At 43.2% G+C, this 14,945-nt stretch overlaps 1 protein-coding gene across 2 annotated transcripts in view; it reads right to left on the minus strand.

Moving 5' to 3' along the window:
• KCNK2 (potassium two pore domain channel subfamily K member 2) overlaps positions 1-14,945 on the minus strand; it is a 230,111-nt gene that overhangs the window by 21,574 nt on the left and 193,592 nt on the right. For both annotated transcript variants that reach the window (XM_059717798.1, XM_019483180.2), the window contains one exon: positions 13,208-13,347. In XM_059717798.1, the coding sequence (XP_059573781.1) occupies positions 13,208-13,347 (140 nt within the window). The remainder of the gene's footprint in view (positions 1-13,207; positions 13,348-14,945) is intronic.

Here is a 14,945-nt window from a genome sequence, read left to right on the forward strand (position 1 = left end):
AAGCCTACCAGTGACTGAAGAGGTTCTGAATCAGATCCAGATAATGTGAATTTAAAAGGAGCCAGGAGAGTTAGGCACCCAGTTCATATTGAATGATGAAGACCTTCTTGCAGGAAAATTCAGCAACCTAAAAAGTGCAGCACTCCAAAGTGAATGGAAATACCACACAGGATAATTCCTGTTGAAATCTTGCTTTCCAAAAGAATGTTTGATCAAAAGACCAAATCAATGTTCTGAGTAATCAAAGTACATACACAGTAATGAGGAGGAAGAAGTCTGAGGAAAGCTCATACTGCTGATGTTGAATTTCAGACACAGAGATCATCTACCTAAGATTACTACACACAGAATGTTCCCTTGGCTTTCTGGCTCCTCATCTTTTTTTTTTTTTTTTTATGAATGAACTCTAGCAATAGATCTATAATCCAAAAACCCCCAACTCTGTTTCTGCTTGTCTTTTAATTCTCTCCCTATTTGATGCATTAAAAACTTTCGAGTATGCTGCAGGAATCTTTATGCCATCAAAACCTGGAGAAACATTTGGATTATTCTACTTTTAACATTAAAAATATTGAGTAATGTAATAACAGTGATTAAAAATCCTTAGCAATAATTCCAGATAATTCTAGATATTTAAAAAGGCAAACATTTCCTTTAAAAGTGAAAAGAACTGTAATATGAATGGCACTGTTTTTTTTTGTTTGTTTTTCTGTTTGTTTTCATTTCAACACTGCTTTATATGCAGTGGATTTCTGTTTGTCACCATGCTAATGTTTTTTTTTTTCTGTTGGGACAAGGAAATGCCTTATCTCCCCTATACCTCCTATAAACTAGAAGGTTTAACTTCTTTTTAAGCCAAAGAGTTAAATTAGAAAAGAAAGTAAAATGTAAATAGGGTTGAAAAAAATCAACCAGATTTCTAATTAACACAACCATTCCCTAGGAAGTGCCCAAAATACTCCCCTAAGAACTAAGCTATTATTCTTGACATAAAAAAAAAGCAACAGGGAAGCGAATTCTTATTGTCATATAGAAAAAACAGGTACAGTGGAGTTGCATCTTACGTGGGGGTTAGGTTCTAAAGTCAGAGCGTAAGGCAAAAATCTCGTATAGTCAAAATTGGAGACCGACATACCGTCTCTCAGTAAGTCCAGCACAGCCAGTTTTTCCACCAGCATTGGAACAGATCGCTGTTTCTTCAGTTGAGCACCAGATGAAGTAGTTGGCTTGCATTTAGGGGCCATGTTGTACAAAAAATACGTATCTTTAACCACTAGAATCACACTCAGCGCGGCGAGATGCTCACTCATTGAATGGAATGGTGGGTGGAATCACCTGCACTATTTAAATTGTTATTTTTCTCTCTTTTTTTTTTTTTTTTTGCCAAGCGCATTAAATGCATGTATGATGCGACTCTACTGTACCTGCTTTATGGCAGAAATAATAGAAGTTCATTTGGGAGAAAAGAAAAGTGGCTTGTAACATCAGGGGACACACTTAATCATGCGGCTGGACTGGTCTCTGATGCAATTAAAAATGAGCTTAGAGGTTGACATATACAATGTCAAATGGCCATTTCCTATTAAAACTGATGATAATCCTGGGATTGGGTATAGTAAAGTAATATGCATAAGCAGCATTGCCTTTTACCAATATTAACCATATCTTTTGATTACTAAACATTTTTAACTATTTCTTAATGTTCTCTTAGTCACTTTTGCTACATAGTAGACACCATAGTTTTGCTTGAACGTACTGTCAGAATTACTGCTCTGCATTAAAAACTGCCCTGCAGAATTTACTGCCCTGCAGTAAAAACTGAAGCAGCATTTCTTTTTTGACTCCATTTTGTGTTGATATCTGGAGACAGACAGTTACCACATGCTGGAAAACAAGTTTTTAAATATATACCTCTTCTAGGATGGATCACCATTGAATCCGTCAGCTTGAGGATAATACTCCCAACTGGGAAATAGCAACTGTAGTAGAACAGATACTGAAGGAAAGCATAGTTAAATATATGAAAGGAAGTATAACATAAAACAAAGGAAGGAGATATGGAAGATGTAGAGGTTCTTGCTCCTCTACTCAGGCTCATAAAGATCACCAAAACTGGGGGCCAGAAAGAAATGCCTTTCCCTCGGTCAGGCTGGCATGGACAATGGGGGTTTTGCCCTCCTCTGTAGCCAGGAGCATGGTTCTTTTTCTAGGATCTGAACTATTTCCTTGTTGTTGCAGTAGCAGGGCACTGGAACTTATCTACCAGCTTTTACCTATGGCATCTCTGGTATTGTGTCTAACATGTGTATGAGGATTGGAAGAGGCTGTTTGGGGGATTCCTGGGGTTAATGATTGCTGGCAAATGCAAAAGAATGAACTCAATGGCTCATTGGAATATTTCCAATCCTATTTTCCCATGTTTCTACACATTTGAGCCAAGTCCAATATATTTGCTAAAGTAATTGGACAAAGTACACTAAAATATGCACACAATCTTTCTTTATAATACTTTTATGCAAACAAAACTATTGTGTCTTTTCCAGACAGTCAATAAAATTTCTTCTTAGGCTTTAAAATATGTTGGTATTCTACTTTATTTCTTCATTCACTGCTGTCTGATTATGTGCAATTCTGCTCCTGTAGGAGGTCAGATAGCATTTTAATGGCATAATTTATTTTGCTATTGTCAAGCTTTATGTAGCTTGTTCTTATAGTAAATAGGGATAGTTGTGATTAAAGCTGTGCACAATTAGAACTGGTGAGAAATTGTTCAATGAAATGGTTTTTCATCCAAAAAAACCCCTTTTTCATGAAAACTGAAAATTTTCCCAGAAAAATTCTGGTTTTGGCAATGTGTTCAATGAGAAGATATCTCAGGTCCAAGACAGAATTTCTGGTAAGATCCCAACGTGGTGTCTGTGTTTAGAGGGGGGAGGCAGGAGGGAGGACAGCAGGAGAAACAAAGAGAAAGAACTTCCCTAACAAGTTCATAAGGAAGTGATTAGGAAGTGGAAGGCTCAAGATCATGCTCCTGCTGTGCATCAGAACCAGGATCCAGTTTCCTGGCAAACTCCCTAACCAAAGAGGGTTCTTTCTGGAAGGGTATCCCCATCTTTTTTCCCAATTTTTTTTGGATTGTCATAATTTTGTTGCAATGCAAAATGAAATTTTTGAAGTCTAGAGGATGTATATGGGATGGAAAAATGTTTCTTGCCCAGTTCTACTAACAGTAAGGTCAATAAGACTGGAGTAAGATTGTTATTATTATTAGCATATAACCTGTGTTCCTTCCTCAGTCAAAAAATCTCCTTGATTTCAATGAGACCTTTGTTGGGTAGGGGCTGTATAACAGCACCATTATTAATTCATTTTACTACAAATTTATATCATATTTAACAGATTAAAAAATTCTTGCCATACAGAATTTACAATTCAAGTTAGAAAACTCAGACTTAAAGAAACAGGACCAAAGTTCAGGTGAGATTACTAGAAAAAGGAATAAGTTAAAAGAGTTGGTTTTCAGATAAAGACAAGGAAGCAGAATTGGTGAAGATGGGCACGTCCACACAAAATGTTTACTGTGGAACTGCTTAATTAGCTCTGCAGTAAATGTCTCAGTGTCTACACAGGCAGCCCTATTAAGCTGTAGTAAACTAATAAACTCGACCACAGCTTAATACTTGTAAATACAACTACTATCCTGCAGCAGAGTTTTTAGTGTGCAGCAATGTATGTGTATATGCTGACAGGGCTGGCTGGGGCATGAGGGTGATTCAGTGTGAGGGCTTCCTGCCAGCTAGCCCTGCACTGGAGCACCCTTGTGCCCCAGCCATCCCCTCTGCAGAATGTTGAGTTGGGTTGAAGCAGCCCCAGGACTGACAGCCAGACTCCCCAGGCCCTCTGCCAGTCAGGCCTGCTCCAACATAGATCAATGTTCTGCGGCCCCAGGCACACATTCAAATGTGATGCCCAGAAGCAATACATACTGGCATGATATGCACCTGAGTTTATTGCTTCAAATTAATTGCATGTATAGAAATGCCCAATGTGAAGGAAGGAATAAAAAAGATAAAAGAAGCATTAATGAGTAAGAGAACTAAGAAAGGTATAGACAGCAAGTGGATGAGTACAGGGAAATGGAAGCAGAAAGGAGACATGGCTTGTATTTGAATTCTTATGCATTTTATTTTTTTCTCAAAATACATTAATTACAAGTGATTCGTCCAAGCCTCATATATCAGTGCTCTTCAGTTTCTAAGTCACAACTCCAGCAAATTCATGTTACCTTTAATTTTAAGCAGAGCAGTTTAATGAACTCACATATATACTATTAGGTATATTGAATTGTTTAAATTTCTGGCTCTATAGATATTATGCTAAATTCTCTCTAACTGGTCTTCAGAATACATATCAATCTAATTTTTCCCAATTATCCTTATGTAAACTAAACTTTTCCTCTACAGTCTGAAAGTCATATGCTCCTGAAGTGCAGAAAAACAACCTGTGTCTGCCTAGGGCTTTTTATTACACTTAACTGTGGAGTATCTGAATTGTAGTGAGGAGGTGTGTCTACATGAGACACTATACTTGAGATTAGAGCAAATTATTGCGCAATGTGTCACCATATACATGTTCAGATGCTTATTGTGCACTAATTTGCTCTAATCATGAGTAAATTTGCTACCTGCACAGTAGCGCATGTGTAGACACCTGCCCAGGAGCAAATGTGCTCCTAGTCAGCCAGGCAGCAGGGGGCGGGAGATCACTCCCTACCCCTACGAGCTGCATGGTGCTGGGATGGGCTCCACCACCTGAGTCCAGGCAGGAACTATGCCCCCATGCCTCAGCAGCAGGAAGCTCTCAGCCTTATCTCCCAGCCTAAGCCTGAGCCCCGTGGTCTGGAGGCCTGGGCTGAGATCCTTATCTCCCAGCACCATCTCTGCGGTCATGGGGCTGGAGCTCAGAGATCCTTCTCTTCCAGGCCCAGCTCCAATGTTACAGGGCCAGCATGGGGAGAGAAAGATCTCCCAGTGCCAACTCCACGACTGTGGACCTGGGGCTGGGAGAGAAAAATCTCCCAGCCTGAGCCCCACAACTATAAGGCTGGGACCTCCCTGCTGTGGGGCAGGGGGACTTTGTCCTTGCTCAGGCTCCTGTGGTAGAGCCTGCCCCAGCAGCAGGTAGCTCCTGGGGACAGAGAGCAATGTCCCAGCCCCCAGTAGGAGACGGCTGTCTCCTGGCCCCTGGTCTAGCAAAGCCACAGGGAGCGGGAGCAGTCTGCTGCTAGTGTAGCCCAGGTGTACTTGAGTATATACTGCTCCCTTCTCCAATTGAAGGGAATTGTTAGCTGACAGGTGTGCTGCGGGGGAACTGCAGACTGCTCAGTTTCCCTACATCCCTATAGAACCAGGTCAGGAAAGTTAGGGGACTTAACTCTATACAAATTTATTTACATTAACTTATCACAAGGAAAAGAAACATATATATATATATATATATATATATATATATATATAAAATATCTAAACAAATAACATTACCAGTGCTCCAGATACAAGTAAGTCACAGGTAAATATCTGATCTGAAACTGATAAACCCCAAAATAAACATAAATAGCCAACAGAAAAACTATAGATAAGTACTGATGAACAATAAATAAGCCACAAATAAATACAAATAAATAACAGGTGAAATAATAGCAACAGGGGGTTCCAGCAAAGTCCTAGGACTCTACTTATCTACTAATTTACAAACATGAGAGTTCACAAAATATAAGGCACAACATCACACCACTTATGGTGCAAGAACCTCAAAGATAAACCTAATCCCAAGGGGAAACCCCAATGCCCTTGGGCTTTTTCCCAAGCCCTTCAAGGAAGCTGGTAACTTCAGGGGGATCCTCCCAGTGGGACCTCCACTTTCAGGAGCTCTTAACTAACCAGGGGGGACTCCCCCCCCCCCATGAGAATCCTTTTTCCCTGCAACTCACGGCTCCAAGGCCTGGAGGGTGGTCCTTGTCTTCTGCTCCAAGCTAATCTCTCACCTGCGTTGGGCTTTGGGGGGGCGCTGTCCCCTGGAACAGGGCTACACTATGCAGCCCTGTTCCAGGGGCCTCTAGCTTAGACCTGTCTGCTGGCTCAGTAGCCTGCTTCCTGGACTCAACCTTTTGCTATGGGTTGGAGGCCTGGGCCACCTCATGCAGCACTGGACTCAGTCCACTCCTGGACCCTCCGTGCAGCACCTCCTGCACCAAGCTCCCAGCCTCATGCTGGGGGTTGGGGACCTGAGCCACCCAAGTGCTCCAAAGATCCTGTTCCATGCACCGGTCTCTGCACCGTGTCTCTGGCCACAAGCCAGAGGTTGCAGACCCAAGCCACCTCACACAGCTCCCAGGGTTTGGATGTTGTGCGCTGTGCTGAGCACCGAAAGCCTAGCCACTGGAGCCATCCACCATTCCCCACAGATGGAAGTCTTCAGGGGTGCTTCCAGGCTACTGCTTCACCCTGCTGAGCAGCACGCTTCAGCTCTTCTAAGCCATGCTCTTCTCTCTTCTCTGTCCCGGATGTGTCTCCCTCATGCTGGGTATGCAGCTCCTTTTATACTCTTCAGGGCTCCACCCCTGAAGTCTTCCGAACCTGGCAGTGTTGCAGTCTACAATCAGATCTGGGTGGAGCTCCTCTCCCCCTCCCCTCAAGAAAGGGGCATGACTTAACTCCTCTTGCTGTCTCCTGATTGGTGGATGGGCTCCACCAATCAAAACAGCAAAATCTCAAGCCTGGGACTCAACCCAATCTCCAAAAAGCAAGCCTGCTACTCTAGCCAGCAGCAAATCTGCTTCCACATCCCTGCACCTGTAGATGCATGCCCAGGAAAGTTTACTCTAGAATATTTTACTCTAGAGTAAACTGTTCCTGGATTATTTGCATGTGTAGATGCACCCAGGGTCCTCTACCAGAATCCACACCCATAGAAGCTAACAGGGCTTTTCAGAATTATTATTATTACTACTTTTTATCAGAGCTCAGAGCTTCTGAGCTGTGTAAAACACAGATTGCCTTACAGCATAATCCAATATATTTTTTTACAACTTCCTTCCTGCAAAGTATCATTAAGGTAAACTAGAAGATAATGCTTTAATAATGTAGTATATGTACACCCACAATCTAAGCATTGGCACCTGATTGACTTTGTCGTTGTTCATGCCCGGGATGACAAAAATGCCTACATCACCTGAGCTATGCTAGGAGCTGATGGTTGCTGGACTGATCACCAACTCATCCATTTGGTTATGTCACTTAAACTGGCTCCCAAATGATGGCTGCAGCAGAAGCAATGCCAACGGCAGATCAAAATTGGAAGACTCAAGGACGAAAGTAAGTGAGACTTCTTCTAACAGTGCCTCAATGAAAATCTGGTGAATTACAGTCAACAACAATGGGAGAATGTTAGCAGCATGTGGGGTGTCCTCAAGGCCACCATCATCATTGTCTGAGAAGAGACGCTTGTATTCTCTACCAGGAAACATCAAGACTGGTTTGATGAGACTGATCAGGAGATCCAAGAGTTAATTGATCACACGCACAAGGTCTTTTGTGCTTGGTAAAGTGACATCAATCCAAGCAAAAGAAATTGAATCTCCAACAAACCAAGACAGAGGTCCAGAGGACCCACACTACGAAAAACAAATTTTAGGGAGACCAGCCTAACATCTCACTGACATCCATAATATGCATAGTTTCTTCAGTGCTACCAAAGCCATCTGTGGTCCAACCCCCTTGAGACCTAGGAACGGAGGAGACCTAATCAAGGAAAGGAGAGCCATCAATGCCCATTGGAAGATGCATTTTGAAGACCTTCTCAATCAAGACGTTGTTGTTGATGAGAGTGTTCTCAACTCCATCCCACAACATCCAGTTGGAGATGATCTCAGAACCCCTCCAACCCTTCAAGAGATGAGGAAAACCATCAAGCAGATAAAGAACAAGGTATCTGGAGCCAATGGAATCTCCACATAAATCTTCAAGCAGGCGGGAGAAGAGCTCACATCACAGCTTCATGCCCTCATCTGAAGGATCTGGAAAGATGAGGAAATCCCAAATGACCTCAGGGACATCCTGATTGTGACAATCTTCAAGAAACGAGAGAAGTCTGACCATGGAAACCACAGAGGAATTGCCTTTTTGTCTGCCACAGGAATGATCATTGGAAGAACCCTCCTGAACCCTCTCTTTCCACTTGCTGAAGAGCTCCTCCTGATGGCTGGAAAATAGTATTTAGAGGTTTGCTTTTGGGAATTGGTTTGTAGGTAAAGTAGATATTGCATTAGAATAATGGTCCAGAACAATGGCAAGGGTTAATTGATTTCTAAAAGACTATGATAAAGTTTCCTTCAAGGCCTTCTGTGTCCAACAGGCAAACAGCAAGCAGACACAGGCTGGGAAATTGAAGACATGTAGCGCACTGTTTTGTAACAGAAATAAAGGACTCTGCAGCATTGGCACCAGGTCACAGTGCCCAACCGCAGGGCCGTGGGATTTCTGGCTTTGGAGAACAGACAAAATTTGGAGGCCCAGTAAATAACCAAATTAGAACTTGTGCATGTGATGGGTTCGTGAAACAAAGGAATATGCTGACAGGACAGAACATGGACAGTATAATGACCACAAGGAGACCAATCAATGATGCCCGGAGATGAAAAGTCATCAGAGGGGAGAAAGAATACAAAAAGAAGGATTTCAAAGCAGCAAACGGTCCCTGAGAGGGAAACCTGAGGCCACCATGGACAGAGGGTATACCACCAGCCCATCTCACCTATCCCACAGGGGGGGAGGAGTTTGGCCTCCAACCTCCAGGCAGCTGACATCTTACATTCAAGAAAGAACCTCAGGGTGAAGCTCGCATACTGGCCAGATGTATGCACCTTGACTCTATGACAGCTCTAGGACTGGTAGTTATATAATTGTTTGTATTACTCTTATCTTCTATCAATATGTATCAATAAAATTTGCCTATTATTGAATGGAGATATCGTGGTCAGTCTGACAGTTTAGGTTCACCTGGAACAAGGTATCTGGGTCATAAATCCAGTGCCAACACTCTTGGAATCTCAGTGTGGGTTTAGGGTATCAAGAGGCACAACTGACATGATCTTCACAGCTTACCAGCTGCAGGAGAAATGCCAGGGACAACATAAGCCTCTCTACATGGCCTTCTTTGACCTCACAAAAGTTTTCGACTCTGTCAGCCAAGAAGTGTTGTGGAGGATCCTTCTGAAGTATGGATGCCCATCAAAATTTGTCATCATTCTCTGCCTGCTCTGTGATGGTATGCAAGCAGTGGTTCTTAGTAATGGATCTATAACAGATCCCTGTGAGGTTAAAAAGTGAGTGAAGCAAGACTGCAGCATCGCTCTTAGACTCTTCTCAATATTTCTGGCCACGATGCTACATATCACCACCAATAAGCTTCCAGCTGGAGTGGAGCTAAACTACCAAATGGATGGTAAGCTGTTTAACCTCAGCTGACTCTAAGCCAAAACCAAGACCACCACAGCCTCACTCATTGAGCTGCAGTACACTGATGGTGTTATAGTGTGTGTTTACTCAAAAGCAGATGTTCAGGCAATCGTTGACATCTTTACCAAGGCATAGAAGGAAATGGCATTGATGCTTTACATTCAAAAGACTAAGGTCCTCCACCAGCAAGCTCCTAATGAACAGTCCTCAGCTCTGGTAATCCAGATCCATGGTGAGACTCTGGGAAATGTTGAGCATTTTTCCCATACCTTGGAAGCCATGTCTCACAGAACGCTGATATCAACAAAGAAATCCAACATCACCTAAAATGTGCAATTCATTCTTTGGAAGCCTGAAGAAATGGGTGTTCAAAGACTGTGACATCAGATCCAAAACCAAGCTCATGGTTTATCAAGCAGTCATGGTCCCACCTTGCTGTCTGGAGCTGAGACATGGATAACATACAGAAGACATGTAAAGTTGCTGGAGAAATACCATCAGTGCTGCCTGTGGAAGATCCTCTGAATCTATTAAGAAGACAGACACACCACCATTAGTGTCCAGCAAACACCACGAGTATTGAGGTGATGATCATCCAACATCAGCTTCATTGGGCAGGCCATGTCATCTGGATGTCCAACTTCAGACTCCCAAAGCAAGTTTTATTCTCCCAGATTAGCCAAGGCATATGCTCAACTTTAAAAAGTGCAATTTCAATGTCAACTTGTGAGAGATTGTTGCTCAGAACCACTCCAAATTGAGGAAGAGTCTGCTGCAGGAATCTCAATACTTTGAAACCTCATGACAACAGTGAGATAGAAAAGCAGGAGTGACAGAAACAGCATGCCACAGACCAAATCAAGAATCCAGTAGAACTCACCCCACACAGAAACACATGTCCGAGCTTCCATAGAGTCTGTCAATCCTGAATAGGCCTCATAAGCCATCATCAGACACATAGATAAGACAGTCATGGAAGACAATCACCCTCGACTGCAAGGGTTTGCTGAAGAAGACTGGTACAACATCCTCTATTATGGCTTGTGACAAAGGAGTCTAGGTAGCTGGAATCTACCTTGCAGAGCTGGTGGGGAGCACTTTAGCTGGTGGGCAGGCTATACTGTAAATAATGTCTGTAAATAGTTCCCTAAATAGGACATCTAGATGCCTTTTTACCTCAAGTGCAGATGGCAGTCTAGACCTGAAAGCAGGTCATAGAGACTGCAATTTGATTAGTTGCCCATGACATAATGCACACCATTATGTCATGACATACCAACTGCAGAGACTTCCTCATAAAGGGCTTTTAAACCTGAAAGCTTGCTAAAAAAAAAATTCCAACTATTTAAGTTGGTCTCTTTAAGTTGGTTAAGATATCAGATTCACCCCAAGAACCTTGTCTGCTCATGACATAATGTGTCACTGGGCAAGTGTTGTCCCTAGGTTAAGACTATAGCAACTGTTTTGTCGCAAGTGTGGCTGACTGGGTTTGAGGAGAATGTGTGAAGCTTTGAGATATCTGTGGGGAGAGGACAGAAGGTCCCAGGGTATACAGGGACAAGATCCCAGGGCAGACAGAGAAAAGGAATGGTCCCAGTAAGGACAATGTAAAGTCCAAGTGAGGACAGAAGGAACTGGAAGGACACAATAAAAACTGTTTGTTTTGAAGCAGGTTCTGATTTGCTTTTGGAGACAGCAGGCACTCTGATAACCCTAGAAAATACCTTCCGACCGTCCCAGGAACTGACTCAAAAAGAAGGAGCTCCCAGAGGTGGGGATGCTATATATCAACAGGGAACCCAGGACTGAGAAGAGCCAGGGTATCAAAGCTAAAGATTTGCCTCTTGTGAAACCACACTAGGTCTGGCCACAGGGGATTCTCTCAGGAAAGGAAAACCAAATAAGGCTGCTTCTTGGAAAAGTCCAGATGAAGAGCCTTTTTCATTTCCTCTGAAAAGGCAGGTTGATCCTTTCCAAGATGGATATGCTTGTTTATGCTACAAAGATGAGAAAGGAAGAAGAGAGGAAATAGAGTATCAATTCCTGGTTAAGAAAAGATACTTGACGTTGTATTGTGCAGCATTAACCAGCAAATGCCATTTTACTTAATATGCAACAGGAGACAAATTCATACATAAAAGGTACCCATCAGTCTCCCAATTTATGCCTCCTTAAATCTTCCCTCAATTTGAGTTTAGATTGAAATGACTCTATTACAAAATAAAAATTAAGTATTAAAAATCCTGAGGCACTTTATAAATACCTATTATAAAATCTAATACATTACACAAGACAAGTCCACACAGCCTTTCTCCTGATCCCACACCCATGGCAAACAACATAAGCCCTACTCACTCACTCCTACATGGGAGCTCCCAAGGTCAGAAGAAAGGCCATGTACACATCTGCATAGAGATGCTGAGCCATACTGGGCACTGACAGACATACAGCTCCTTGCTGTAACTCATGGCACTTCACAGAAAGTTCAATGGGTTAATGACACTCCACCCCCAACCCAACAGAGATTTGCTGTTGGCTTGAGGAGGTCAGGGATCAAGCTGCACTGTGGAACCACTCCAGGAGGAGCTGTGTGCAGTCTCTCTCCCCTAGCCTTTCCCCCCACGTCCTCCCAGCTCCAGTGCTATCTTCATGATGGGAGGGGGAGAAGGGAGGGGAGGTAGCTCCGGGCTTTGGTTTGCCCAGCCTGCCCTAGAGGGGGTTGTGTGGATTGGAGCCAGTTTCAACAGGATGGGTATTCTTCAATTCTTGTCCAGAGGACAGGATCACATTCTTGCAAACTGTTGCCACTTACAAATGAAAGTGCTACTCCCAAATCTCAATTGCAACGGTAAGACTTCTCCTTTGGGTAGAATTACCAAATCCTTCAAAACTTTAAAAAATAGCACCATGATGAGGGGCTATCTACCTTAAGTATTGCAGCAGCAATAGAGATTGTCTTCCAAAGGATGTTTTCAGATAAATGCCTTTTTATTTACTGGATGTCAATTCTTTTCTCAGAATAAGAGTCCATAATTTCACACTAAAAATGTGTTCGTTTCAACCTGTCACAATGATGCCACTAAATAAGACAACACCTATATATATAGCAGCCAGTGCAGAGTTACTAAACTAGTCTCTCTTCTCTGAAATAGATATAATTCATTTTATTTTCTTTGAGTGCTGCTGATTAACTGATACTGCACTCTATTATTTTTTTAAAAAGGAAATACTAAAGCATGGCCCTGTAGCAACGTCACCATATGGAGACATGTAGATGCACCCTCTATTTAACACAGGATGCTAACCTCTACACCAGAGATCAGATATTATCCAGTCCACTTTCCAGCCCTCTTTATGAACTTGAGCCCCTGCCCCCTGTATTTAATAGTCATTGAATAAAATGAAAGGAGAACAGCATGGTGCAGAAGTTTCAGCTACAGTGGAAGCAAAGGTTCAGGCTAGAACCCAAGAACTGCTCTCTTTATATGTACTAACAACATAAAATTCAATAACTATTCAACCAAAAAGATATAAAATTACTATAAAATGACATCAGGTTCTTCAAGCCATACTGTATCCTACACATAGATTTGACTCATGACTTAATAGCAAACATACTATATTTTTGTCTGACTTTTTATCTAAACAAAAGTGAAATAGAAATACTTCTTATCATTGCAAGATGCTCTTACCTCTTCCTTTGTCTTTTTTGATATGACTCTTAGCCAGTCTCCAATCATGCTGAGAACAGCCGCAAAGTAAGCAAGTCCTACAAGGATCCAAAACCAAACCACTGGCTTGTAGAAATCAAGGTATTCAATATCTGATCCACCTGAAAAAAAGCATTTCAGATTGGTACATGCAACATCATACTTAATGATTTCCTTTTCTCTCTTTTTTTATTTTATTTTATACATCTTGGCTAGGGACAGACATTACATATAAACTGGTTTAAGTGATCAGAAACTGGTTTAAATCTGTAACTGAGCAGGTGTTCAGTACACAAACTGGTTTCAAAAAGGCCAAGATCAGTTTAAGATAGACCTGGATGAATGTAATTATCAAACTTAACTGAGTTAAGTTAAACCACTCTATTGAACTTCTGCACAAGATTCCTCCCCAACTCAAGTTAACTCACAGTCCCCCAGTATCCCAGGATGCTTTGCACCTCCCTCACAAATCCACCCTCACAGGGTGGGCAGGCTAGCCTTGGCCCATGCTGTCTTCTCCAGTCAAGCAAGGCTGGGTCAGCCCTACCCCCAGGCTGCCACATTGCTGAGGCAGCAAAACCTGTTCTTCAGCCCTGGTCCTGCCTGCACCTGTCAGCCCAATAGGTTGGGAGGAGGAGGAGCAGAAGAAAAGAGCCCCCCACCCCCAGTCCTGACCCCAGCCCCAGCCCCACCCCCACAGGTGCGGTGGGGGAGGAGCAGTCCCTCCAGCCCAGGGCCAAGCCGCCATCCAGCATCAACCAACAGGGGGGGATCCCTGTGCCTTAGCAGAGGATTCCCCATATCGAGCAGGTCCCCATAGCCCTGCCATTGCTGCAGAGGGTGATCAATCCCCCACCCCGTACAGTCCTGCAACAACTTAGACCACCCACACAGACATAGGCTGGTGAGGTGGGAAACAGTACCTCTAGCCTGGTCCTGAGCCAGTGCCAGACCATACTGAGGGGTTGGTAGGAGGAATTCCCCCTTTGTGCTGTTGGCAGGGCTCAGGAGACTCTGCCTGGGACAGGAGAAGCCCTATACCTGGAGGGACTGTTCCACCCTGCACCTGTGGGGCGGTCTTAAGCCAGTGTCAGACTGTGCTGAGGACTGGGAGCAGAGATTTTCCCCTCTGGCAGGGCTTGGTGGGACCCTGCCCAGGCCAGGGGACCCCAACTGCAGGTGGACAGCAGGGGTTTGGGGAGCATGTGCTGGGCAGCCAATCAGGGACAGGACCTGCTCAGCTGCATTTGGGTGTCCTTGGCAGTGGGCAGCAGGCTGGGAAGCATGCTCTAGTGCTTCCTGCCCTCTGTTCTCAGCCACTGCAGGCATCTGCCTGCCTTTCCAGATTCAAAAGTGAATGCCAGTTCAATCTACTCAGTTTCAAGAAACCTACAAAGATTGAATCAATTCAGCCTTGGGCTTTTTGACTGTCTGTACTTAGCTCGTAATACTTATCTTTTTTCAACAGAGTTTTTGCTTATCAGCACACTTTAAGAGTTTTCAAGAAAACAAAAGGAATTACATTCTCTGAACAAGACACTGTGGTCTAAATTCATCCATGGTAAAAGCTTTGAAATCAGTGGGATGAGAGAAAAGGTCATTTTAAGTCAATGATTGTTAGTGGTTTCTAATCACTATAAAAATGGAAAATATTACATGGGTTCAGCTTCTAGACATCTGTTATCTACAAGCTAGCCAGTTCAAACAAGTAGGGATGCAA

The sequence above is a fragment of the Alligator mississippiensis genome, chromosome 1, assembly GCF_030867095.1.
Source record: "Alligator mississippiensis isolate rAllMis1 chromosome 1, rAllMis1, whole genome shotgun sequence".
Classification (NCBI taxonomy): domain Eukaryota; kingdom Metazoa; phylum Chordata; order Crocodylia; family Alligatoridae; genus Alligator; species Alligator mississippiensis.